At 46.2% G+C, this 27,031-nt stretch overlaps 1 protein-coding gene and 1 pseudogene across 1 annotated transcript in view; one reads left to right on the top strand and one right to left on the bottom strand.

The window, feature by feature from the left end:
- Positions 1-22,735, top strand: part of Pdss2 (prenyl (solanesyl) diphosphate synthase, subunit 2) — a 246,635-nt gene extending 223,900 nt beyond the window's left edge. Inside the window, exon 8 of the mRNA NM_001168289.1 lies at positions 22,478-22,735. Coding sequence (NP_001161761.1) covers positions 22,478-22,489 — 12 coding nt within the window. The 3' untranslated portion in view covers positions 22,490-22,735. The remainder of the gene's footprint in view (positions 1-22,477) is intronic.
- Positions 13,996-14,392, bottom strand: Gm3699 (predicted gene 3699; annotated as a pseudogene).
- Positions 22,736-27,031: the final 4,296 nt, after the last annotated feature.

Genomic DNA, 27,031 nt, shown 5'->3' on the forward strand with positions numbered 1-27,031 from the left:
AGAGAAACCCTGTCTCAAAACAAAACAAAACCTTCAATTAAAAGTCTTGGTTTCGGGGGCTGGTGAGACGGCTCAGTGGGTAAGAGCACCCGACTGCTCTTCCAAAGGTCCGGAGTTCAAATCCCAGCAACCACATGGTGGCTCACAACCATCTGTAACAAAATCTGATGCCCTCTTCTGGAGTGTCTGAAGACAGCTACAGTGTACTTACATATAATAAATAAATAAATCTTTAAAAAAAAATCTTGGTTTCAGGGCCAGTGATATAGCTCAGCACATAAAGTCACTTGCTGTGCAAGGCAGGTAACCTAAATGCAATCCCTAGAACTGTATAAAGGTGAAAGGAAAGGCCAGGCAACAGTGTACTCCAGCACCGAGGAGGCTGAAGAAGGTAGATCTACGAGTTTGAGGACAGCATGGTCTACAGAGTGAGTTCTAGGACGGTCAGGGCTACACAGAGAAACCCTGTCTCAAAAACAAAAGGAAGAACAAACTGTATATGATTGTCTTCTGACCCCTCCCCCCACACATACACACATAATAAAATTCTATAACACAAATAATAAAAGTTTACAAAGGGAATACTTGTTTCAAGGCTGGAGATACGGTTAAGTGGTAAAATGCTTACCTCGCATGCGTGGCAAGGCTAGATTCAGTGCTATAATAAGAACACTATAGTAGAGCCGGATGTGGTGGCACACGCCTTGGGAGGCAGAGGCAGGAGGATCTCTGAGTTCGAGGCCAGCCTGGTCTACAGAGTGAGTTCCAGGACAGCCAGGGCTACACATGGAGCATTTTGTCAGGCCTGGTGGAGTAAGCCTGTAATTCCAGCTACATCAGAAGACAGTAAATCCAAGGCGTCCTCGGAAGCTTAGCAAAGCCCTAGGCGGAAACCCCAGCACGCGGGAGGCAGAGACAAGAGGATCAGGCATCAGGGGTAGCCTCGTCTACATGAGGAGTTAGCGGCCAGCCAGGACAACCTGAGCTCCCTCCTAAATATACAATACACAAGCAAATATCATCAACAGAACTACAAAGCCTAGCACAGAAACCCCGTAAACCCAGACAGAAAAAGAGAAAACAGAAACAGTGTAGGAATACAGCTCAGTCCACAAAGAGGCTCGGTCTGATTTCACAGCATTGAACACAAAGGGGGAGGGAGAGGAGGGGGCCAGCTAGAGTTCTAGTTTACAATACTTACCATCCCAGCACCGAGGAAGCCAAGACAAGAGGAATGCTACAAACTCTAGACCAGCCTAGGCTACAGAGAGCCCCGGCAAGCCCGTCTCAGATAAACAAAGGGTTGGAGAGATGGCTCATCAATCAATTCCCAGCACCCACCTGGCAGCTCACAGCCAGCTGTAACTCTAGTTCCAGGGGATCCAACACCCTCTTCAAGGCTGGCCTCCACAAGCACCAGCCACAGGCAAAACACTCATACACATGAAATAAGAAAAGGAGGTGGGGCTAGGAATGAGTGGTGCATACCTTTAATCCAAGCAGTTGGGGGCCAGAGGCAGATGGATCTCTGAGTTCAAAGCCAGCCTGGTCCACATAGCCAGTTCCAGAGCTACATAGTGCCTCCCTGTCTCAAACAAAAGCAAAAGATGGCTGCAGAGAGGCTCAGTATCTGGGAGTACTATTCTTCCAGAGGATCCAGATGCAGTTACAATTCTTGCATTGTACATATTATTATTATTATTATTATTATTATTATTATTATTATTATTATTATTATTATTATTATTATTGTGTATGGGCGTACACATGCCATTCCAGAGGGGCCAGAGGACAGTTCTATGGGTCTGTGTTCCCTTCCACATGGATTAGGAAGATCTAATCCGGTCCAGCAGGCTTTGCAATCAGCCCTATTACCTGCTGAACCATCTTACTAGCCCCTGGTTTGGGATTGTGAAGACTTTTATTCCAGAACTGGAGAGATGGCTCAGTGATTAAGAACACGAGCTCTTCTTGCAGAGGATCCAGGCTCAATCACAAGCACCCACATAGCAGCTCAAAACCATCTGTAACTTCAGTTCCGGGAGGGGCCCAGCCCCTTCTTCTGGTCCCAACTGGTGAACAGACATGCCTATAGGCAAAATGCCCATACATACATAAAACACAAAATAATTAAGTAGACACATGCAGACTTTTATGCCTTCTTTGTACTCATGTAGACATGAAATAAAGAGATGGACCAAGGCAGATGGCTAGAACGGTCCCTCGTATCCCTCCTGCTTTTCTTGACATATCCAGTGTCTATGTTTCTCTCTGTGTCCTGCCATCATCAGCTGATGACCCACGCCTGACACGCCACGTCACTTTCATGTGTATCTCACTGTTGCTAAGTTGTCACCATAGTATCACAACAGTCAGGCAAATATAGACGCCTGAAGACAGATGTGGCAGAAGAAAGACGTGTCCCTGGTCTTTGCCTTTGTCGTTGGGATGAGGAGGTCAGCACTGAATCTGTGTCACACTTGATGCACGGCCATAACAATACGAACAAAGCACTGGACTGAAAACCATGTCATGTCGCTGCCTTCGTAAAACATGACGTCTGCAAATGTGATAATCGTCGCTTACCAAACTCATGGCTCATCTTGGTACCCACACTTTATCCTAACAGAAACAGCTGCACAGTGATAGAAAACAGCGGCAAAAAATAGGATCTTAATAACCTTAGTGTTTTGTCCTACAGTTAACATGAATGTCATACACTTGTTCTTCCTCAATACTTCAGAGTTTTTCTAACATTTTTTGTTTATAAATCTAAACAGATTTCAGCAAAATGACAATTCAAATTTCAGCAAAAATATGAGCTTTGCCTCATTTTTTCTGCCTTTCTCTTTTTCCCCTACATCCCTTTTTAAAAAAAAAAAAAAAAAAAAAAAAAAAAACAGGGTCACACTATGTAGCCCAGGCTGGCCCTAAGCTCCGGGCTCCTGGCATTCCTCCCAGTTAAGCCTGCTGGGATTACAGGTAAGGACCTCCACATCCCAGTGCGAACACTGCTCTCCATCTTTGTGTCTTAGCCCTGTGAGTTTTCAAAAATGTATTTCACTCTTGTTTCGTGTGTGTGCAGGTGTGGAGCTCAAAGGACAACTCTGAGGCATCAGTTTCTCTCCTTCCACCATGTGAGTCCCAGGATTTGAATTCAGGTCGTCCGAGCCATCTTGCTAGCCTAAGTCCTGTACCTTTCTCTGCCTTCTCATGTGATTATTTAATCCAAGGATGTCTTAGTTGCTTTCTTATGGCCTAGATAAGATGCCATGACCAAAGCAACTTATAAAAGAAAGCATTTACTGGGGTCCGTGGTTCCATGATCATTATGGCAGGGAGCATGGTGGCATGCAGGCAGGCACACTGATGACAGAGTAGCTGAGAGATTACACCTGGTCTACAGGCAAGGTAGAGACAGCGAGCTGAGTGGGAATGTCATGAGCTCTTGAAACCTCAAAGCCCACCCCCAATGACACACCTCCATCCACCAGGCCACACCCCCTAATCCTTACCAAGCACTTCTACCAACTGAGGACCAAGCTTTCAAATATGGAGGGGGAGGAATGCATTCCCATTCAAAACACCACAAAGAACAAAAGCTATATTTTCTTAAAAGTGCTCATCAGTATTATCAAAATATGTATATTGGTTAGAGATACCCCTGCTGAGACATAAATGTCTGTTCTGAGAATCTTTTGCTGTAAGTCCTCATATATGGCTTCTTAGGCAAGGCTGTGATAGGAAATAAGCCACATCCCCCTTTGGCTAGTTGTAATGAAAGCTTCCCAGCTGAAACAAGGTGTGCGAACACTTCCTTCATTCATAGCATGTGCCCATCAAAAAACTTTCTGTCTGCAGGGTGACAGCGGTACTGTTTATAACCTAGTTAACAATGCCAGCTAGAGGCAGGAAAAGGTGTATGCCTCATGCAAATTCAGCATTAGTTTCTACAATTACATGTAATTGCTCATTCTATTATGTTGAACATCAGCATTACAAAACTGAATACAGGAAGGAGAAAATAATTCGAAAATTGTGTTTTTGTATTCCCTGAGGATTCTTTTATCAAATTAATTCAAATAGTGAACAATGAAGCAGATCTAATCTTCAATGGACATTTGCACACAATGCAACTTTTTCATAATGTCATTTATTTTCTTTGGGTTTGAGTGTTTTACCTAAATGTATGTATGTATACGCACAATGTGTGTGCGGTGACTGCAGTGGCCTAAAGGGGGCGTCAGATCTCCTGGAACTGCAGAAACACAGTTGTGAGCTGCCACATGAATTCTGGAAAGCAAACTCAGGCTCTCTGCAAAATATATATAAAGTGAGTGCCCCTAACTACCAGACCGCCTCTCCAGCCCACAGAATGCAGTTTTGGTGGCCTGCTATAGCCATTCAGAAGAGGGCAGTGTGACAAAGGCTCACACTTCAAGCCTTTGTCACTTTGTCTTACCAGATTGGGATTCTCCTGTTGAAGCCCTCAGAGAAGAAGCCAGGCTGAGTTCATGCCTCCCTGGCTGACATTCATTACACGTTACTCACTGAGGCCTAAAACAAAGATGAAGTGTAGAATGACTTTATTTCTGCCTTCCCTCTTATACTGTGGACCTCCTGAAAGTACGTTAAAACTAGAGGAGGCAATAGACTCTTAACACAGAGCGGCTATATCTGGGTTCAAATCCTACCTCCCCCATTTAATGTGATATTAAACAACTTGGGGAGTTTATTTTCATTTTCACTTTTGGGGTCCAATGTCGAGTTTTGCATAGACTAGGCAAGCAGTCTACCACTGAGCTACATCCCTTCTGTGACCAGTCTGTATGGCAGGAACAACTTTATTCTAAAGAGACACTGCTATTCATCTCATTGGCTATCAGACTATTCAAAGAATAGACCCTCAAAATTTAGAATTTCCTCCAGGAAACACCTAAGGGAGAGGTGTCTTAGTCACTGTTCTATTGTTAAAAGACACCATGACTTCAGCAGCTCTTATTAAGGGAAGCATTTAATTGGGGCTGGCTTACAGTTTCAGAGGCTTAGTCCATTATCATCATGGCAGGAATCATGGTGGCATGCAGACCACTTGAGAAGGAGCTGAGAGTTCTACATCCAGATCCACAGTCACCAGGGAGAGAGAGAGAGAGAGAGAGAGAGAGAGAGAGAGAGAGAGAGAGAGAGAGAGAAACACCCGGCCTAACATGAGCATTGAAACCTAAAAGCCAGCTGGGCATGGTGGCGCACGCCTTTAATCCCAGCACTCAGGAGGCAGAGGCAAGCGGATTTCTGAGTTCGAGGCCAGCCTGGTCTACAAAATGAGTTCCAGGACAGCCAGGACTACACAGAGAAACCCTGTCTCAAAAAAGATAAAAAAAAGAAAGAAAAAAAAGAAAAGAAACCTCAAAGCCCAACATGGCTACCCCTACCCCAATAAGGCCACTCTTCCTAATGCCATAGTCTGTAAGCATTCAAATATATGAGCCTATGCCTGCCATTCTTATTCAAGACACCGCAAGAGGTAACAACTTTACATGAGAGATTTGGAGTGCCTACAGGGCTAGGGGCCATACCTTCCCTGCCTGTTTTGTATCTTAATCCCACCCTGATTCTGACTCCGGACTTAGGGGAGCCCCTCAATCTCTCTGTCCCTCTTCCCAGTGTGGTCCCGTGGACTAAATCTCACTTCTCTGCTTTTCACTGTTGACTTGGGTGCTTTAACTGGATTGTTGAGGGTGGGTGGATGAACCTGACTTATTGGGGCACAGCCTGTGACCCCTAAATCCCATAGCATTTCCTCTTACTTCGTTATAGAGACTGAGAAAGAAGTACACATTGAGATCCTGTCCCCAAAAGCTGAAGGAGCAGAGAAGGCAAGAAATGGAAACAGGGCTGGAGAGATGGCTCAGTGGTTAAGGACACTGGCTACTCTTCCAGAGGTCCTGAGTTCAATTCCTAGCAACCACATGGCAGCTCACAACCATCTGTAACTCCAAGCTCTGACACCTTGACACAGACAAAGCCCAGGCAAAACACCAGTGCACATAAAATGAATTTTTGTTTTTTTGGTTTTGGTTTTGGTTTGGTTTGGTTTTTGGTTTTGGTTTTCGAGACAGAGTTTCTCTGTATAGCCCTGACTGTCTTGGAACTCACTCTGTAGACCAGGCTGCCCTCGAACTCAGAAATCTGCTTGCCTCTGCCTCTCAAGCGCTGGGATTAAAGGCATATGGCACCACTGCCCAGCTGAATGTTATTTTTTTTGTTTTGAGACAGGGTTTCTCTGTGTAGCCCTGGCTGTCCTGGAACTCAATCTGTAGACCAGGCTGGCCTCGAACTCAGAAACCCACCTGCCTCTGTCTCCCAAGTGCTGGGATCAAAGGCGTGTGCCACCACTGCCCGGCGGTGAATGTTATTTTTTTAAAAAAGAAAAGGAATGAAGACAGCCATGCTGACTAGTAACTAGCTGCTAAATAGCTGTTTCTCAATAATACAAAGGCTCAAGTTCGATAAATGCTGTTAGAAGGAATGGGTTTTCCATTTTTCTTTTTTTCCTTCTGAACAGAGTCGCTCGCTATAGAATCCAGTATGGCCTCAAACTCAGTTGTTCCGTCTCAGACTCCTAAGTATCTGTTATCACAGGTGGATAACACACTCAGATCTCAGGAAATACACTTTGTACTGACCATCAGGAAGCAATGACTCACTACTGAGTAGAGCATAAGTACAATGAGGCTGGGAAGTGGCCCATCAGGTAGGAGGGTTTAGACACTGTGAATAGCATGAAGACCTGAGTTTGAGTCCCCAGCACCTACTTAAAAAGCCAGGCTTGGTCACACCTGCCTGAATCCCCAGCTCTGGGGGTAGGGCTGGGTAGACAGAGATAAGAGGATTCCTGGACTCTTTATCACCAACCTACCTCCAGATTCAGAAAAGAACCAGCTTAAAACAGTAAGATAGGGGCTAGAGAGATGGCTCAGCAGTTAAGAGCATCTTCCAGAGGTCCTGAGTTCAAGTCCCAGCAACCACATGGTGGCTCACAACCATCTTTAATGGGATCCGATGCCCTCTTCTGGTGTGTCTGAAGACAGCGACAGTGTACTCACACGCATAAAATAAATAAATATTTAAAACAACAACAACAACCACCCAGTAAGATAAAGAATGCTGGAGCAGAATACATGGCCTTGACTGGGTTTCTGTGGTGCTAAGGATCGAGGTCAGGGCTCCCTGCATGCTAGACCAGCAAGCACTCTACCCTTAAAAGATGACTTTATACAACATGTGAGCCCCATAGGTGTGGTACATGCCCGCAACCCTAGCCTTCAGTAAGCGAAAGTCAGAACACTAGAAGCTCACCCCAGTGGCATACCTTCTCCAAGAAGGCCACACCTCCCAATCCTTTCTAAACTGTTTCACCAACTGAGGGCCAAGTATTCAAACCATGGGCCTATGCAGCGATTCTCATTCCAACCAGCACACTACCTAGCAAGGCCGGTCTGCGTTACATGAGGTACTCTCCAAATTTAAAAAAAAAAAAAAAAAAAAAAAAGTATTTCCTTTTTATTTTTCTTGCTAGGCATGGGGACTTCCATCTTTAATGCCAGCAGAAGCAGGTGGATTTCGGAGTTGAGGCCAGTCTGATCTACAGAGAAAGTTCCAGGACAGCTATGGCTGCACAAGTGAGCTCTGTCCGTAAAGAAAAATGTAAAACATGGAAGGAAACCATAGGGACAAAGAAGGGCATCATCATATGCTGTTTGGTTTCCTTTGCTTGTTTTGAGACACGGTTCAATGTGTAGACCTGGCTTGCCTGGACCTTGCTCCGTAAGCCAGGCTGGACTCATACTCCTAGAGATCCACTGGCCTCAAGGATTAAGGCAGGTGACGCCATGCAGGGTGCCATCATATGCTGTTATCGTTCCAGAGAACAACAAGGAGCAAGATGAGGGAATCATCGAAATACCTCGCTGGGCAGTGGTGGCGCAAGCCTCTAATTCCAGTGCTTGGGAGGCAGAGAGGCAGAGAGAGAGAGAGAGAGAGGCAGAGAGGCAGAGAGAGAGAGAGAGGCAGAGAGGCAGAGGCAGAGAGGCAGAGAGAGAGGCTGAGAGAGAGAGGCAGAGAGGCAGAGGCAGAGAGGCAGAGAGAGAGGCTGAGAGAGAGAGAGAGAGAGAGAGAGAGAGAGAGAGAGGCAGAGAGGCAGAGACAGACAGACAGAGAGAGAGAGTGAGAGAGAGAGAGACAGAGAGAGAGAGAGAGACAGAGAGAGAGAGACAGAGAGACAGAGAGAGAGAGAGAGAGAGAGAGAGAGAGAGAGAGAGAGAGAGAGAGACAGAGAGACAGAGAGAGAGAGAGAGAGAGAGAGAGGCAGAGAGAGAGAGAGAGAGAGAGGCAGAGAGGCAGAGGCAGAGAGGCAGAGAGAGAGGCTGAGAGAGAGAGAGAGAGAGAGGCAGAGAGGCAGAGAGAGAGAGAGAGAGAGGCAGAGAGGCAGAGAGAGAGAGAGGCAGAGAGGCAGAGGCAGAGAGGCAGAGAGAGAGGCTGAGAGAGAGAGAGAGAGAGAGAGAGAGAGAGAGGCAGAGAGGCAGAGAGAGAGAGAGAGGCAGAGAGGCAGAGAGAGAGAGAGGCAGAGAGGCAGAGAGAGAGAGAGAGAGAGAGAGAGAGAGAGGCAGAGAGAGAGAGGCAGAGAGGCAGAGAGGCAGAGAGAGAGGCAGAGAGGCTGAGAGAGAGAGAGAGAGAGAGAGAGAGGCAGAGAGAGAGAGAGAGGCAGAGGCAGAGGCAGGTGGATCTGAGTTTGAGGCCAACCTCTTTCTACAGGGTTAGTTCCAAGATAGCCAGGGCTATGCCTCAAAAAACAAACAATGAAGATTTGTGTGCTTCTAACCATACAGCCTCAAAAATCACAATCCCTTCCCCCACAGGCACAGAGACACACACGTGGAACAAACTGTAGGGAGAAACAGATACTAACATGTACATTTCAAAAACTGATCAAGTAAATGTGGTAGCTCATGCCTGTAACCACAATACTGGGGAGACTGAGGCATGAAGGATCATGAATTCAAGGCTAGCTGGAGCTTCATTAGAACACCGCCCCCCCCACCCCCATGCAAGAATAGATAAAGCTTGAAGGCATAACCCTTTAATCTAATCACTTGAAAGACAGAGGTAGGTGGATTTCTATGCATTCAAGGACAGCCTTGTTTTGAGACCCTGTCCAAAAAAGAAAGAGAAAAGGAGAAGGAGAGGGAGAAGAAGAAGAAGAAGAAGAAGAAGAAGAAGAAGAAGAAGAAGAAGAAGAAGAAGAAGAAGAAGAAGAAGAAGAAGAGGTGGAGGAGGAGGAGGAGGAGGAGGAGAGAGGAGGAGGAGAGAGGAGGGGGGAGGAGGAGGGGGGAGGAAGGGGAAAGGAATGGGAGGGGAAAAGAGGGGAGGAAGAAGAAAGGAGGAGGAAGAAGAAAGTGAGGAAGAAAGAAAAGAAAGAAAAAGAAAGAGGAAGGAAGGAAGGAAGGAAGGAGAGGACTCTAAAAGCTGAGGAAATGGCTCGGTCTGTAAAGCATTTGCTGTGTAAGCATGAGGAACTGAATTTGAGTCCCCAGAACCAATGTAAAATCAATCAATCAATCCATCAATCCAGGGCCAGGTGCACAGGTGCACTGTAATCTCAGAACTGAGAAAATCCCATCAGCAGGACCCCAGGGGCCAGCCGGGCTGGTCAAATTGTGGATCTCTTAAATTCAGTGAGAAACTGTCTCAAAAACAGCGGGGTGCCAGGGTGGGGGTGGGAGGTGGCAGAATGTCTCAGGGGGGGTAAAAGCTTGTACCACAAGACCCTGGAGACCTGTGCTCTGTCCCCAAACCCATGGAGAAGTGAGATAACCATGTTCCTGAGGTTACCATCCGTCTCCCACAGATGTACCATGGCACACTGGGGACCCTCCCATCACACACTTATAATATACACCCCCCAAGGTAGAGGAACTGATATTCATGAAATGCCCATATTAAAACTTTAGAAACAACGAATAAGCTCATGGGATGAGCTGTGTCTGCATGTCTCCACACCCTACGAATTGTCTGCCAATCAGCAATAGTTAACTTACAGGCGGAACTGTTTAACTTACAAAGATGACTTTCGCTTTGTTCTATTGATACCTTATGCATAAAAGGGATTCAGTGAACTCGTGTGCATAAGATATTTATCACAATGTCTAATTTCATCTCCTTCATCATTTTGTCTAAGAGGCCTCCCCTCAATTCTAGTTATAAATCGATACGGTAAAACCCGACCACAGTCGGCCACGAATCCAGGCGTGTGAACTGTGTTTGTGAAGCTGACAACGGAGTGGCTGGTGGGGGTTCACACAGCTGAGGACTCTGGGAGCCCAGCTAGCCATGTTAAATTCATGCCAGGCCTGGCTACAGTTTGATGCCACCTGGTGGCAGTAGTGGTCCTGTTTGGAATACCATAGAAGATGACTGAATCCAGAGGTCCTACTGTCCCGACTGTCCCAGGTAGCTGTGATTCAGAGGCTCAGCGAGGGGTGTGGGGGAGGGGCGCGTGAGGATCAGAGTTCTCACGCCTGCCCTCTTTTCTTTCAGAAGTCCACATGCATTTCTTCTGCTGTGTGGCTGCAGCTCAGACCCAGAGCTGCTCCTGACCACTAGCATAGCCTTTAATTCCCATCTCCAGTCTTTATTTATCCAGTTCCAACAGAAGCTAAGCAGGGAATGGGAGCAAGTTCTTGTAAATTTTGCATAACTAAAATTACATCTACAGTTATGTGGTTTTTCTTTTTCCATTTCTCTGTGTGTGTGTGAGCACACACGCATATGTTTTATGCAAGTTTGCATATGTGTGGGTGCACACGGACGCCCAAAGCTGATGTCCACAGTCATCTTCAATAACACGTCTTTTTCACTGAGGCAGGCTCTCTCAGTCAAACCCTGAACTCAGAGGTATGGCTGGTCTCATTAGCCAACTTGCTCTGGGAATCCCTTCTGTGTGCCTTCAGAGGCTAGCATGGCAAACGAGCCACCATACTGTCTGGAGTTTCACGTGGTGGGGCTGGTGAATCAAAACTCCAGCCTCAGGCTTACAAGGCAAGCACTTCAACCACTGGGCCATCTCCCCAGTCCTAAGTTACAGTTCATCATTTTTAAAAAAGATGTAGTTACTTTATTTTCGGTGTATGAGTGCTTTGACTGCACATATGCATGTATGTACACCATGTGCATACGTGGTATCCGCAGAGGCCAGAAGAAGTCAGAGCCCCTGGAACTGGAATCACTGTGAGTGACCATCGGAGTTCTAGGACTCAGCCTTGGGTGCTCTGTAAGGATACTGTGATCTTGACCACTGAGCCATCTCTCCAGCACCCAAGTTTGTTTGTTATGAATGTGTATAGTCATGCAGCTTTACTGTGGTTATTTATTTATTTATTCGAGACAGGGTTTCTCTGTGTAGCCCTGGCTGTCCTGGAACTCACTCTGTAGACCAGGCTGGCCTCGAACTCCGAAATCCACCTGCCTCTGCCTCCCAAGTGCTGGGATTAAAGGTGTGTGCCACCAGCTAACAAGACTTTTTATTAAAGAGTTTTTGATTATTCTAAATGTTTAGTTGGATTTTTTTTAAAGTCTTTATTATAAAACCTGGTATGGTGGAACATACCTGTACCTGCTGTAGAGGCAGGAGAATCAGGATTTTAAGGCTTTCATGTCTACATAATGGATTCCAGACTAGTCCAAGCTGCATGAGACCCTGTCTCAAAAACAAACAAACAAACAAACAAAAAACAAAACAAACAAAAGACAGAGAAAGAGGTGAGAGAAAAGGAGAGGGTATGTGAAGATAAAAAGATTCATTCCATCCAGAGGGTAGTAATCTTCTTGCATAAATGTTACCAATCTTTCAAGAGCATCATGAGTTTGAGGCCACCCTAGGGTATGTGCCAACACATTGTCTCAAAATAAAAACAAAATGTCGTGCTCCTTAGATCTTCATGGAGACAAGGCTGTAAAGGGTCAATGGTCAGTTCCTGGATGTCTGTCTTGGCCTCTCACTCTTCCTGGCATCTCCTAGTTCAGACAGGGAGTCTGAGAAACCAACACTTACTGAAAGAGAGCTGCAGAGCCAGAGGTCTGGGACCAGGGTCTCCCTCTCTCTCCCCATCTCTTGTCACAGTCAGTGACTACATTTGTCTTTCAGGAAACAGCCAAGCACCAAGCTGGTTGTCACATGTTGGAAGCTTTGTGGCAAAGGTCAGAAGAAGGCCTGCTTACCAGCATCTTGGCAGGCTTACCTGCTGTCTGTCCTTTCTGCCCTGCCCTCCCCTCCAGCTACTCAAAAGTGTGAATTACAATACTGTATTACCCACTTCTCTGCCTCAGCTGTGGCCCACAGCTTCCCCATCCTTCTCAGGTACAGTCCTGCTCAGCCACCCCCACCCCCACACACACTCCCACCACCCATGCGACCCCCTCCCAAGCCTCTATGCCATCTCCCAGATCCGTTCTGTCTCCTTGCTCACCCCCCACTTGTTTCCTCTGATGTTTCAGGCTTTTCCTCTCTGCTTCCAGGGCTAGCCTCTGACTGAAGATTTAAAATGATCTCTTGCCTACCCATGTCTTCATTCCCTAAAGACTTGCAAGTCTACATGGAGTTAATTTTGAAAGCTTTGTCACATGAAAACTGGCCAGGCCATCAGCCAAAGAGCTCTCCTGCCAGGACAGGCATGCTTAGCCCTATATTTAGGTCCTAAGCGGTCCCACTCACCTCTTTCTATAACTGATAGGAGCCACACTCACTCCCGGTTAGAAGAATTTAAGCATGAGAAAAGCGCATTCACTTAGTGTAGCCTAGACCAGAGACCCTGTGGTAGGTAACTAAAGTCACTTCTTTACCTGCTTTTTGCCAAATACACTCTGTACATTTTACGCAAGTATACTGTTGATTTACTGGGAATAAGAGGGGTCGCATACCTGGGCCACAGAACTCCAATAATCCACATTTACCTGATACTGCCTTCTGAGTAGTCTACATGTGAAAGTTTAAAATTTAGCTGGGTAATGGTGGCACACACCTTTAATCCCAGCATTCAGGAGGCAGAGGCAGGCAAATCTCTGTGTTTTGGAAGTTAGCCATCTCAAAAAATTAACTATTAATTAATTAAAATCGTTGGAAGCGAAGAAGCTAGTCCTTAATTTTTTTTTTCAGATGTAGGAGCTGAAGATATGGCTCCGTACTCAAGAGTGCTTGCTGCTTTTGAAAGAGACAGCTTCAGTTCCCAGCCCCCATGTGGTAGCTCACAACCATCCATTCCGAACTGCAGTTGTAGAGGAGTCTGACACCCACTTCTGACCTCCGTGGGCACCAGGCACCCACTTGGTACACAGACATAATATGCAGGCAAAACTCATACAATAAAATAAATAAGTGTAAAAACCTTTTTATTTTTAATTGTGCTGGGTGTGGTGGCACACACCTTTAATCCCAGCAGTTGGGAGGCAGAGGCAGGCGGATTTCTGAGTTCGAGGCCAGCTTGGTCTACAAAGTGAGTTCCAGGACAGCCAGGGCTATACAGAGAAACCCTGTCTCGAAAATAAATAAATAAATAAATAAAATTTTCTTTGTCCTCTTTTGAAACAGGGTTTCTCTGTGTAGACTGAGTTTCTCTGTCCTAGAACTTGCTCTGAAAACCAGGCTGGCCTCAACCTCAGAGATCCACCTGCCTCTGCCTCCCAAGTGCTGGGAGACGCCACCACCGCCCAGCCTAATTTTTTTTTTGGGGGGGGGGGAGGGGAGGTTCGAGATAGCCCTGGCTGTGTGTGTAGCCCTGGCTGTCCTGGAGCTCACTTTGTAGTCCAAGCTAGCCTCGAACTCAGAAATCTGCCTGCCTCTGCCTCCCGAGTGCTGGGATTAAAGGCGTGCGCCACCATGCCCAGTCCAGCCTAATTTTTTCTTTTTTTCTTTTCTTTTCTTTTTCTTTTTTTTTTCTTTTTTTTGATTCTTAAGCTGACTGCAAGAGGGTTTATTGTACACGAGCTACACTTGGCCACAAGAGAACAGAGCTAGTCCAGAGTGCCGGGGGTCCAGGGCAGAGGGCCAGCGGGACTGTTTTGGTTGTAAGAAAGGCGGTCATTTCTCCAGGCGATCGCAGCGAGGTGACGTTCCAGGTCTACTGAGACTCATTACCGATGGCAGCACACAGTCCGATAGCTTGTCCCGGCCCTCAGCATCCCTCACTTCTGCTCCTGCAGGCGTCGTGGGTGCACCGGCAGGCTTACTTGGACCTCTGCCTCATCTTTCTTCTCTTGCGCTTCAGCCTGCGCATTCTCTTCTTCCGCCACTTCGCTCTCATGGCGCAGGAGTCTCAAGGAAGATGGCGCTAAGACCGAGCCCAGCCTAATTTTTAAACATTTCAACTTAGACTACTCAGAGAACAGTAGCAGGTAAATGTGGGTTGTTGGAATTCTGTGGGCTGATTTCCCTCAAACTCTTGCTGACTCCAGAGGCCTGTATGCTCCCTGTGCTTTCTGCTGGTGCTGATTATATAGGTCAGAAGGTCACTGGGTCATTTACGTGAGGGGGTTTCATCTTGCCGTACTTCTGACCACTCAATCCCGAGCACATTGAACCCAGTGTCTCTTTTCCTCCATTGAGGAAAATGGTGAACTAAAGGTGATTTCAGTGAGCTCTCTGCCCCAGAAGCTGTCTGTTCCTCCCAGAGTGCAAGGACTTTGTTGCTTTAGCCCTTCAAGCCTCCACAGGATTTTAGTTCATAGCCCAAGCTAGCCTGGAATTGATTATGTAACCCAAGCAGGCCTCACACTGGTGACAATTCTCCAGCCTCCGGCTCCCTAGTATTGGGATTCCAAACGTGTACCACCAAGCCTGGCCCAGTGCTGTTTGTTTGTTTGTTTGCCTCCTGAGTGCTGGGATTAAAGGCATGCGCCACCACGCTCGGCTTAATTGTAGATTTTCTTTTCTTTATTACTGTATCATCAGTAGTTTAAAACACTGAGACAAAGCTGGGTGATGGTGGCCCATGCCTTTAACCTCAGCAAGGCCAAAGCAGGCAATCTCTGAGGATTCCAGATCAGCCTGGTCTTCAGAGGGAGTTCAAGGACAGCCAGGGCTATACAAAGAAACCCTGTGTCAAAAACAAACAACAACAACAACAAAGTAAATCTACAATTGAGTCAGAAATTGCCCATGATAGAATCAAGAAAATAAGGTTCCATGTTAGTAAAAGAGAATGGTGTGTGTGTTGGGGGTGGGGCGTTGTTTTGTTGTTCTTGTAAAATAAAGTCTTACTGTACAGCCCACGGTTGCCTCGGCCTCTGAGTGTTGGGTACCATGAGTAGCAATTGTTATCTCCATGGAACATGAGGCAAAATGGAATATTCCATTGGCTCGTGTGGTGATTTGAAGGAGAATGGACCCCATAGGCTCATATATTTGAATACTGAATTGAGAAGTAGCACTATGTGAAAGGATTAGAAGGACTAGGAGGTGTGGCCTTGCTGGAGGAAGTGTGTCACTGAGGGCAAGTTTTCAGGTTTCAAAACCCATGCCAAGCCCAGTGTCTCTCTCTGACTATGGATCAGGATACAGTCCTTAGCCACCACTTCAGTGTCTGCCAGCAGGACATCATGCTTCCTACCATGACGAGAATGAACTGAACCTCTGAAACTGTAAGCCAGCCCCTAGTTAAGTGTTTTCATTCGTAAGAGTCGCCTTGAGCATGGTGTCTCTTCATAGCAATAAAGGAATAACTAAAATGTCTGGATTGGGATTTTCTTCCTAAAGAACTTCCCTAGTGCTTCTGGGATTTGAATATGCTATGCTCAGGAAGTGGCACTATTAGGAGGTGTGGCCTTGTTGGAGCAGGTGTGGCCTTGTTGGAGGAAGTGTGTTACTGTAGGGGTGGGTATTCAGACCCTCCTCCTAGCTCCTAGGAAGACAGTTTTCTCCTGGCTGCCATTGAATCAAGATGCAGAACTTTTGAGGGGCAGTGGTGGCACACATCTTTAATCCCAGCACTTGGGAGACAGAGGCTGGCAGATTTCTGAGTTGGAGGCCAGCCTGGTCTACAGAATGAGTTCCAGGATAGCCAGGGCTACACAGAGAAACCCTGTCTCGAAAAACCAAAGGGGGAAAAAAAAAAGATGTAGAACTCCCAGCTCCTTCTAGAGCACCATGCTTGCCTGGACACTGTGATGCTTCCTGCCCTGATGATAATGGACTGAACCTCTGAACCTGTAAGCCAGCCCCAATTAAATGTTTGCCTGTATAAGAGTTGCCTTGGGCCAGGCGTGTCCTCTGCTCTTCCAGAGGACCCTGGTTCAATTTCCAGTACCCACATGGTGACTCACAACCTTCTGTAACTTGAGCACGTGGTGTGCAGATACACGTGCAGGAAAAATACCAATATGCATAACATAAATTAATAAAATAAACTAGGCATGGAAAAAAAGAAAGAAAGAAGAGAGAACAAAGTCAAAGAAAAACAGTGGCACAAGTTTGCTGGTGACTGGTACCTAGTTCTTGGTTTCAGCAAGTAGAGACAATGAGGTGTTGGTGAGGACAGAGGCTGTTTGGGTGGTCTGGATGCAGTAAGTCTCTCCTCTGGTGGTTCATGTGTGAGAATGTGGTCCTTGGTTTGGCAGTATTAAGGAGTGGGGTTTACTGGAAAGGTCTTCAAGTCATCAGAAGGGCTGAACCTAGGTTCTATCTTCAGGGAGAGCTGTCTTCAAAGGAGCACATCATCGAGGCATGGCAGCACTCACCTATAATCCCAGAACGTGGCCGGAGGATCACAAGTTCAAGGCCAGCATGGGCTAAATAGCAAGACTCAGTCTGGAAACACTCCTCTGCCTCTTGAGCACACATTTTTCACAATGCCACCTGTTACTAAGTTGCTGGTCCCCCAGAAGGGGCCCCACAAATGGGTTTGCTTGCACGGTTTTTATCTTCCAGCTTTCAAAATGATGAGCTTAATAAATTTCTTTAGAAGAATCCAGCTTAAAAATATTAAAAAAAAAAAAACTAAAAAGAAAAAAATCAAAACTATCCAGTTTCAGGTAGTTCATTACAGTAATGAAAATCAGACTCACAATTCCTTGTCTGATTAGGTAGTTATGTGTCATGTGACACATGAACCTAATATAGACAAATCTGCCCATTATTTACGACACATAGAAATCCAGCCTTTTAAGTGAAACTGCCTTTTTTTTTTTTTCCCTCTCCTCTTTCCTTCCTCCATCCCCTGTACAGGGAATTGAATTTAGACCTTTATATGTGCTAAGTACAGTCTATCACTGAGCTATAGAGCACAAGTCCAAATTGCCTAGAGCTTTTTTTTTTTTTTTTTTTTTTAAGATATAGCTCTGACTGACCTGGAACCCACTATGTAGACTTGGATGGTCTCAAACTCAGAGATCCACATGCCTCTGACTGCTAGGATTAAAGGTGTCTGCTATCACCTCCTACAATTTTGTTTTTTGTTTTTTTGAGTTTTTTGGTTTTTCGAGACAGGGTTTCTCTCTATAGCCCTGGCTGTCCTGGAACTCACTTTGTAGACCGGGCTAGCCTCGAACTCAGAAATCCACCTGCTTCTGCCTCCCGAGTGCTGGGATTAAGGCGTGTGCCACCACGCCCGGCTTCCTTCCTTTTTTAAACATTACAGTCCATCAGTCCTCTCTTGGAAACCAAGTCCAGAAAAATCCCGATCTCCTCGTGGGTGCCATGGCGTGAACATACTTATACTTCTCTGTCTGTCTCTCTCTCCATGTCTCTGTCTGTCTGTCTCTGTGCCTGTGTGTCTGTCCCTCCTTCTTCATGCCTCTCTGTCTTTGTCAGTCTCTGTCTCTCTCATGCCTCTCTTTCTCTCCATGTTTCTGTCTTTGTCTGCCTATCTCTCTGTCTCTGTTTCTCTCTGTCGCTCATTTTCATGTCTCTGTCTTTGTCTACCTGTCTGTCTGTCTCTCTACATCTCTGTTTTTCCATGTGTCTCTATGTCTCTGTCTGTCTCTGTTTCTGTCTGTCACTCTCTCTCTCTGTGTCTTTGTCTCTTTCTCTCTCTGTCTCTCTGTCTTTGCCTGTCTGTGTTTCTGTCTGTCTCTCTCTCTCTCTCTCTGTGTCTGTCTCTTTCTCTCTCTGTCTCTCTGTCTTTACCTGTCTCTGTCTCTGGCTGTCTCTCTCATAAGGAATGAGAACGTGACGGCCGCCTTCTTCCTCTGTTTTGTTTTGTTTTGTTTTTTCCCTGTTTTTGTTTTCCTCTTGTTACCAGCCTCCAGATCGCTTTTTTGCTGCACCAATTCCAGCCTCTGCAGTTCCCTGGCCTCGATCTTTCCTGCACTCATCTCTGTGTTTGCAAGTCTGTATTTGGACTCACTTTCCTTTGCATAATCAAAGGAATCGTAAATCACAGTGAAGCTGGTTCTGGATGCTAATGCAAAGCGACATCTGGTGGAGTCCAGTGCATTTGGCTGTTTTTCCTCAATTTCCCTTGTGGGTATCGTTTGTTGCCTTCCTATGGTGGTGGCTTGTGTCCTCTGAAGTTGGTCATGGACTTCCTGGTCCAGACAGTTACAGAGTCACTCTCACTGATGGTGATCCTCAGCAGAAGAGAAGACTTTCTCTTCTTTTCCACTGCCCTACGTGCTAGGGTTGGACCCCAGGGCTTCTTATGTGCCTGGTAAGTACTCTACCACCAAGCAACACACCCAGGCCTTTCAGACTCTTTGCTTCTCTATTTATAGATAAAAGTACTGTAGGCCAGGGGTGGTGGCACACACATTTAATCTCAGAATTTGGGAAGCAGAAACAGGGGGATCTCTCTGAGTTCCAGGACAGCCTGGTCTACATAGAGAGTTCCAGGACAGCCAGAGTTACATAGAAGATCCTGTTGAAAGAAAGAAAGAAAGAAAGAAAGAAAGAAAGAAAGAAAGAAAGAAAGGAAGGAAGGAAGGAAGGAAGAAAGAAAGAAAGAAAGAAAGAAAGAAAGAAAGAAAGAAAAAGAGAGAGAGAAAGAAAGAGAGAGAGAAAGAAAGAAAGAGAAAGAAGTAAGGTTAGGCAGGCAGACAGGCTGGAAAGATGGCTTAGGGGTTAAGGACAGCCAGGGCTACACAGAGAAACCCTGTCTCGAAAAAACCCAAAAATAATAATAATAAATAAATAAATAATAAGGAAGGAAAAAAAGAGTGAGAGAGAGGAGGGAGGGAGGGAGGGAAGAAGGAAAAAAGGAAGGAAGAGAAAAGATCAAAATAAAGAATTCATAGTGCTTGCAGCTTGTTAATAAAAAACAAGGTCTCTGTCAGGGAACAAGGAGGGTGTAGAAAAGCCCTCAGAATTTTATTTACACATACTATCTTCATCCCCGGAGGGCAAAGAGTTCAGGTGTCTGCAGAGGTCAGAGGAGGACCCTTGTGAGCTGCCTGATGTGTGTGCTAAGAACCAAACCCAGGTTCCCTGGAAGAGCAATGGGTGCTCAGAGCTGTCTCCAGGCCCCATTAACTATGCTTTCTCACTGGCCAGGTTACTTATCTCAAAGTCCCAAGTGAGAGGTTACTAGAATGTGTCCTGGAGAAGGATGCAGGCTACACTGTTCTCCCTGACGGGCAGGGTGGGGAGAATGGGCATTCACACGTGGTTTAGGGACCACTGGGCATATTTGAAAATCTTGCAGTGGGCCAAGTGAGATTTTTTTCCACTTCAAATGAAGTTGTGATCTACTGGTCTACTTGTAATCCCTGCCCTCAGAAGGCTGAGAAAAGTAGAGGCTATCCTGAGCTACTTAGTGAGCTTCAGATAAGCCCATATTACATATTAAGATAAGCCCATATTATTGAAACCTCTCTTCCACCCCCCAAAATAACATGAACAATATACGATTGGTATCTTCCAACCAGCACTGAGTGAAGCTAGTCATGTGATTTTTTTAAAGATTTATTTATTTATTTTATGTACATGAGTACACTGTAGCTGTACTGATGGTTATGGGCTATCATGTGGTTGCTGGGAATTTTTGAAATCAGGTCCTCTGCTCACTCCAGTTGGACTCACTTGCTCAGGCCCAAAGATTTATTTATTATTATATGTAAGTACACTGTAGCTGTCTTCAGAGACACCAGAAGAGGGTGTCAGATCTCATCACAGATAGTTGTGAGCCACCATGTGGTTGCTAGGATTTGAAATCAGGACCTTCAGAAGAGCAGTCAGTGCTCATAACTGCTGAGCCATCTCTGCAATCCAGTCGTGTGAATTTTATAGTTTCACTGCTATGTTTAGTGTGTGTGTGTGTGTGTGTGTGTGTGTGTGACCACATGTGGTCAGTGCCCACAGAGGCCAGAAGAGGGCGTCAGAGCCCCCAAATTGGAATTTCAGATGGTTGTAGGCCACCACGTGCGTATTGGGAGTCAAACACCAGTCCTCAAGAACAAATGTTTTTAACCACTGAGCCATCTCTCCGACTCTCTAAAGTGGGTTTCTTCTTTAGTCTCTATGGAGTTGGATATCAAGCCTGTAAACAGTCATATGTGGGTTAATCATTTCAGCATGCTTGCCCCTCATCTCAATTATAGCAACTCAATTAAAACAACAACTGCCCATAATAGAGTCAACCTACGACAAACACTTTATCAGAGGTGGAGAAAACAATTACTGGTCCGATCTGCCAGCCCAAAGGGCGGGACTGCCCCATGCTCTGAAAGAGGACATGGAAGCTAAGTAAGTATTCAGGTGCTTCCTAAGGCCACACACGGCTGCAGCTAGAGCATGGATTCCAACCCAGGGCTGTGGACTTCAGACCTCTGCCCAGAGGAGCTAGCAAGAAGGTCTCGGTATTTGCTACACCTGCTATCTGCAGACACTAGGGCGAGGGTGCAGAGATACAACTACAAGTGACTAAGTCACAAGGAGCAGCCAGGTTAAATTAGTCACTTATTTCTCATTGTATGTGACTCTGTATGTACTAGGCAAGCTCTCAACCGCTGAGCTACACCCTCAGTTTTTCCTCTTTCTTTGTTTTTCCAATGAGACAAGTGATAGATTTTTTTTTTTTTACTCCACCAGTGAAATGAGCCAGTTCAAGCCAGATTAGATTCTATTAAATGCAGTTTATTGGGAAGCTGCTCTTGGGTGAGTTCTCTGGCCCAAGGACCAGGGTCAGGGAAGTCACCATGGGGAGGAGGGGAAGAGACCAAAATGTTTGGATTATATAGCGAGGAGCCTCTGGGGGAAGGGCTGCCCAGCCCTGGGGTGGAAAGTTCAGGGCTGGGGGCAGGGTAGGTCAGGTAGGAGGGACTGAGGGATGCTGGGAGAACCGGGAGGCCAGGTCTGCTTTGATGTGTAAAATATTCATCTCAGTTCCTTGTCCTAGGGTCCAAAATCAGACCAGGTCTAGCTATACAGCCCACTGTGGCCTCAGACTTGTGTTCCTGCCTCAGCCTCCTGAGTAGCCGAGATGACAGAGCACATTAGCCCCTGTGTTAGGCGGGGTTCTCTAGAGTCACAGAATTTACAGGATGAATCTCACTATGTATAGAAAGGGGATTTATACAAATGACTCACAGACTGTGGTCAGCTACTCCAACAATTACGAACAGAAGGTCCAAGAATCCAGAAGTCGCTCAGTCCGTGCGTCTGGACGCCTCTGCTGGTCTTCAGTAGACACCAGCAGCCCGAAGAAGTAGGCTCTAGTACCTGGGAAGAAATGGACTTGTGAGCCAGGGCAAGGGCAAGCGGGCAGAGAGGGAAACTTCCTTCTTCCATGTCCTTCTGTCCTCCAGCAGAAGGTGGGACCCAGATCAAAGGTGGGTCTTCCTGCCTTAAAAGATCTGAATTAAAGGGTCACCGTCCCACCGCAAAGATCAGGATTTGAAGTGAGTCTTCCCTCCTCAAGTGACTTAATCAAGAAAACAACAAACAAACAAACAAACAAACAAACCCTCACAGGTGTGCCTGGCTGCTTGAATCTTAGTTAATTCCAGGTGTGGTCAAGTGGATGACCAAAAATGACCGTCACAGTCACATTTGTGTGGGGGCAGATATAAATTCCTGCTGTGCTGGGACATACTAGGCTGCAATAATTGTTAAAGTGTGAAATACATTAAGCCTGTATAATCCCTCTGGATATTATTTAAATAATGGACATGGGGTAACACTTGTCTTCCTCTCTCAGACCTGTGCTAAGGCAAGCAGGATGACGAAGACTGAAAACACTGTCTGAGGTGGTTTTGCTTGGCTGCCTCTTGGTTTTGGTTTAATATTTTGAGACAAAGTCTTTTGCATCCCTGGCTAGGCTGCTGGACAACTCTATGTTTGAGGATCATTTGTATCCACCTCCTGAGTGTTGGGATTACAGGCGAGCATCACTGTGCTCCATTTCTGCCATGCTGAGGACCACACCGGGGCTTCTTGCAAGCGCTCAGCAGCAGAGCCACATCCCTACCATCCTTCTTCCTTTCCTTCTCTTTACAGGTCGTCTCCTGAAGTCCACGCTCTTCTTAAACTTGCTATGGAGAATGACCTTGAACTGCAGGTCCTCCTGCCTTAAGAGGTGTGCATAACCCTACTGTGTTAAAAACTCATCACACCAGCCAGGCAGTGGTGGGGCATGGCTTTAAACCCAGTACTCGGAGGCAGAGGCAAGTCGACGTCTTGTGAATTTGAGGCCAACCTTATCAACAAAGTGAGTCCAGGACAGCCCAGGCTGGTTACTCTGAGAAACCCTGTCTCAAAAAAAAAAAAAAATCAAAACAAAACCAAACCTTACTGTGTATATATTCTCCTGAGTTCCTGAATGGAAACACTACCATTCCAGGTTCCTGATACGTGAAGATATTTGAAGATGGAGCCTTTGAGAGGCAGCTGGGGTTAAATGAGGTCAGGAGGGTGGGGCTCTCATGATGGAGTTAATGCCCTTATGAGAAAAGACCCTGAGTTCGAGGCCAGCCTGGTCTACAGAGTGAGCTCCAGGACAGCCAGGACTACACAGAGAAACCCTGTCTCAAAAAAAAAAAAAAAAAAAAAAAAAAAGAAAGAAAGAAAAAAAAAGAAAGAAAGAAAAAGAAAGAAAGAAAGAAAGAAGAAAAAAGAAAAGAAAAGAAAAGAAAAGAAAAGAAAAGAAAAGAAAAACCCTTCCCTGATCCCAGTAAGAGCACATGTTGGAAACTTGGAAGGGAGCCGTTCCTGTAAGCAGCCTGAGCATAGCAATACACTTATTAAAAGAAGACAGAATTTATAGCTGTAGAATTATTACTACAGGTTTTATATTAGTATGTGTCTTCCATGAATTAATAACCTGCTGTTTCTGTTTAAGTCATTCTTTACAGCACAACAATTCTAGAAAGTTCCTTTCGAACAGGCTAGGAATGGACTTTGACCCATCCTGGTTTGGTTTTAAGTTTTATTTATTTATTTATTTTTAAGGTTTATTTATTTATTATATGTTAGTACTCTGTAGCTGTACTCAGACACTCCAGAATTGGTCATCAGATGTTGTTACAGATGGTTGTGAGCCAACACGTAGTTGCTAGGATTTGAACTCAGGACCTTCGGAAGAGCAGTCAGTACTCTTAACCACTGAGCCATCTCTCCAGCCCTGGTTTTAAGTTTTAAATTATGTGTGTGTGTGTGTGTGTGTGTGTGTGTGTGTGTGTGTGTGTGCGTGTGTGCGTGCGCGCGTGCTGCCGGGGTGTTTATATGTGTACCACTTATATGGAGAGAAGAGGGTGTCTGATCCCCTGAAACTGGGGTTTCAGGCAGATGGGGGCCACTATGTGGATGCTGGGAACTGTACCCAGATCCCCTGGAAGAGCAGCCAGTGGTCCACACCCTGAGCTGGCTCCCCAGCCCCCTTCAGTTTTGTTTCCTTGGAGACAGGGTTTACCTCACTTTACAAGTCTTGGTGGCTTCAAATTCACTATCCTCCTGCCCCAGCCTCATTGGTCATGGGTCATGGTATAAGCTGGCATGACTGGAAACCTGATGGCCCTTGGTTTTTTTCATCTCTACAAGTGTAAAGAAAGATGGAACATTGGTATTGTTTTAGTTAGGGTTTCCATTGCTGTGAAGAGACACCATGACCAAGCAGCTCTTAGAAAAAACAACATTTAATAGGGCTGCCTCATCATGGTGGGAAGCATGGCAGTACCCAGGCAGACATGGCACTGGAAGAGCTTAGAGTTCTACATCTTGTTGTGAAGTCAAGCAGGCCCCACACTGCTAGGAGGAGGGTCTCAAAGCCCCACCCCCACAGTGACACACTTTCCCCAACAAAGCCACACCCACTCCAGGGCCACACCTCCTAATAGTGTCACTTCCTGGGTCAAGCATATTCAAACCGGAACAGGTATCTAATAGTTAATTTTTCTCAGAAATATTTGTTGAGAATCAACGGTGCCACAGGTACAGTGTCAGGCACCTGGAGATGCAGGAGTCAGATATGGCCCTGTCCTCTGTGAATGTTCTTAGAGGGAGAAAAACAAGGCAGTTACAGCTTTATAGGAGCAGAGTCTGTTAAGTCAGCCTGGACTACCACAACAAAACACCACAGACTGGATGGCCTAAACAGCGGGAATAAACTTTCTGAGGTTCTGAAAGCGGCAAGCCCTAGAGCTAAAGGCTGGTTTTTGCTGAAGCCCCTCCCCTGCACTTGCTGGTGGCCACAACGTCATGGTGACTTCACGAGGCACATCAGTGTTACGACTTCCTCTCGTGTGTGTGTGTGTGTGTGTGTGTGTGTGTGTGTGTGTGTGTGTGTGTGTGTAACTATTGTCTGTCTGTGTTCGATGTATGTTCACATGTGTACAGGGAGAGCTGAGTTACAGGTGGTATTAAGCCACTTGATGAGAGTGCTGGAACTGATCTCCTGTCTTCTGCAAGAGCAAAAACTCCGTTGCAATCTCACTAGGTGGCTCTGGCTGACCTGGAACTCAACAGAGATCTGCCTGCCTCTGCCTCCTGCATGCTGAGGTTAAATGCATGGGCATGCCTGGCACAATCACATTAATAAGCTCTCTTTCCCTGGCTGCGCCAGCCCTTCAGCTTCACAAGGCTGCTTTCTATGCAGACCCCAGTCCTATTGGGTCAGGGCTCTAGCCTTATGGCCGCATTCAATTCCTATTATCTTTATCGCAGACGCATCTCCAAATATTGTTACAATCTGAGGTCTACTGGGGTTAGGATTTAAGCAGGGGGATTCTGGGAGACACAACACAGTCCGCTTTGTCTTCAGGCAGGGACAGTACACGCTGCCAGGGAATGCAGAGCGCGGGCCTTTAATTCAAGCACAAGACCCGAAGCCTCTTGAAGAAACTAAGGTCCACCTAATAGACGGGGCTGGAGATGGTGCTCACTGACGTACACGATTTTGTGAAGCATCAACCTTCCATCTTTCACTGCCTCACGATTAATGATTATTGTTGTTGTATTTGATGACAAGTGCCTTTACCTACTGAGCCGTCCCAGTAACTGACCGATGTATTTGAGACAGTTCTCACTCTGTAGCCAGTGGTACAGTAGCCGTAGGGAAAACTAATTTCTTTTTAATCGAGAGAATGAAATCTCTGGCCTGGGTGGAGAAGACCTAAATGCTCCATTTGGGCAGGCCAGTCGCCTAGCTAAGGGACCACCCCTCGGGAAGGCGGGGCCAGCCCTCCGGAAGGCGGGGCCCGCCCTCCGGAAGGCAGGTTCACCGTAAGCCATAATTAAGAGACAGGAAGAATAATGCACGTTGCCTCCCCAAGTCCCCAGCCCTAGTGCAGTTGATCCAGACCTGCCGTGAGGATCTCTCAGGTCTGCAGGTCTTTGAGTCAGGACTTTCTCTCTTTTTTCCTCCTGTCTCTTTCAGATGTTGGGCACAGCCTAGGTATGCTTCCTCTAGTACTTCATGCTTTCTCGCTCTTTTTCTCTGAAGTTCCCTTCCCACCTCTCCTACAAGCTTACAACCGTGTGACTTCCTCTCTCTTCTCCATTTCTCTTCAGGCAGCCTCTGGAATTCACAGCTTGCCTGCCTATTTTTACTTGTTTTGGTTGCTGTTGTTCTTGTTTTAACTCCAATAAAGCTGTCCTGTCCTCCAGCTTCCGTTGGAGTCCATTCTTAAATGTTTTTATTAAGGAGACTAAGAACCCCACGGAGGGACACTGATTTTCCTGGTAACATGCCGCAACTCTGGCAGGACTCATCAGAATTTTTGGTTACACCAGGCTGGTCTTCAGGTTGGTAGCCCAGCCTGGCCGCTAACTCAGTCATTCTCAACCGTTGGGTCGCGGCCCCAGACTCTTTCACAGGTGTCACAGAGCAGATATTTACATAATGATTCATAACAGTAGCAAAATTACAGTTATGAAGTAGCAACAAAATAATTTTATAGTTAGGGGTCACCACAACATGAGGAACTGTATTAAAGGGCCATGGCATTAGGAAGGTTGAGAACCACTGGTCTAACGCTTAGCAACCTATTGCCTCAGCTTCCTGAATATAAGGATTTCAAGCATCCACTATACCTAGACTGTCAGCCTACAGCATGTGCCTAAAGTAGAAGAGCTATCCCTCTGGAAGGGCCAGCTATGGCCTGATTGATCCTATCTGCTGCTCTATGAACACTAAATACAGTTTTAGCTACTTGTTTTATTGATTTTGTTTAAGATTTATTTATATTTATATGCACACATGTGTATGAAGGCCATGTGTGTGTGGAGACCAGAAGAGGGCGTCGGATCCCTTGGAGCTTGAGTTACAGGTGATTGTGAGCCTCCGGAGACAGAAGCTAGGAACCAGACTCAGGCCTTCTGTAAGAGCATTCAGTGCTCTTAACTGCTGAGCCATCTCTCCAGCCCATTTTCTTTGCTTAATAATAGAGAAAGAAGCGGGGCATTGGTGGCACACGCCTTTAATCCCAGCACTTGGGAGGCAGAGGCAGGCAGATTGAGTTCCAGGCCAGCCTGGTCTACAAAGTGAGTTCCAGGACAGCCAGGGCTATACAGAGAAACCCTGTCTCGAAAAACCAACCAACCAACCAACCAACCAAA

This window comes from Mus musculus, chromosome 10, assembly GCF_000001635.26.
Source record: "Mus musculus strain C57BL/6J chromosome 10, GRCm38.p6 C57BL/6J".
Taxonomy (NCBI): Eukaryota; Metazoa; Chordata; class Mammalia; order Rodentia; family Muridae; genus Mus; species Mus musculus.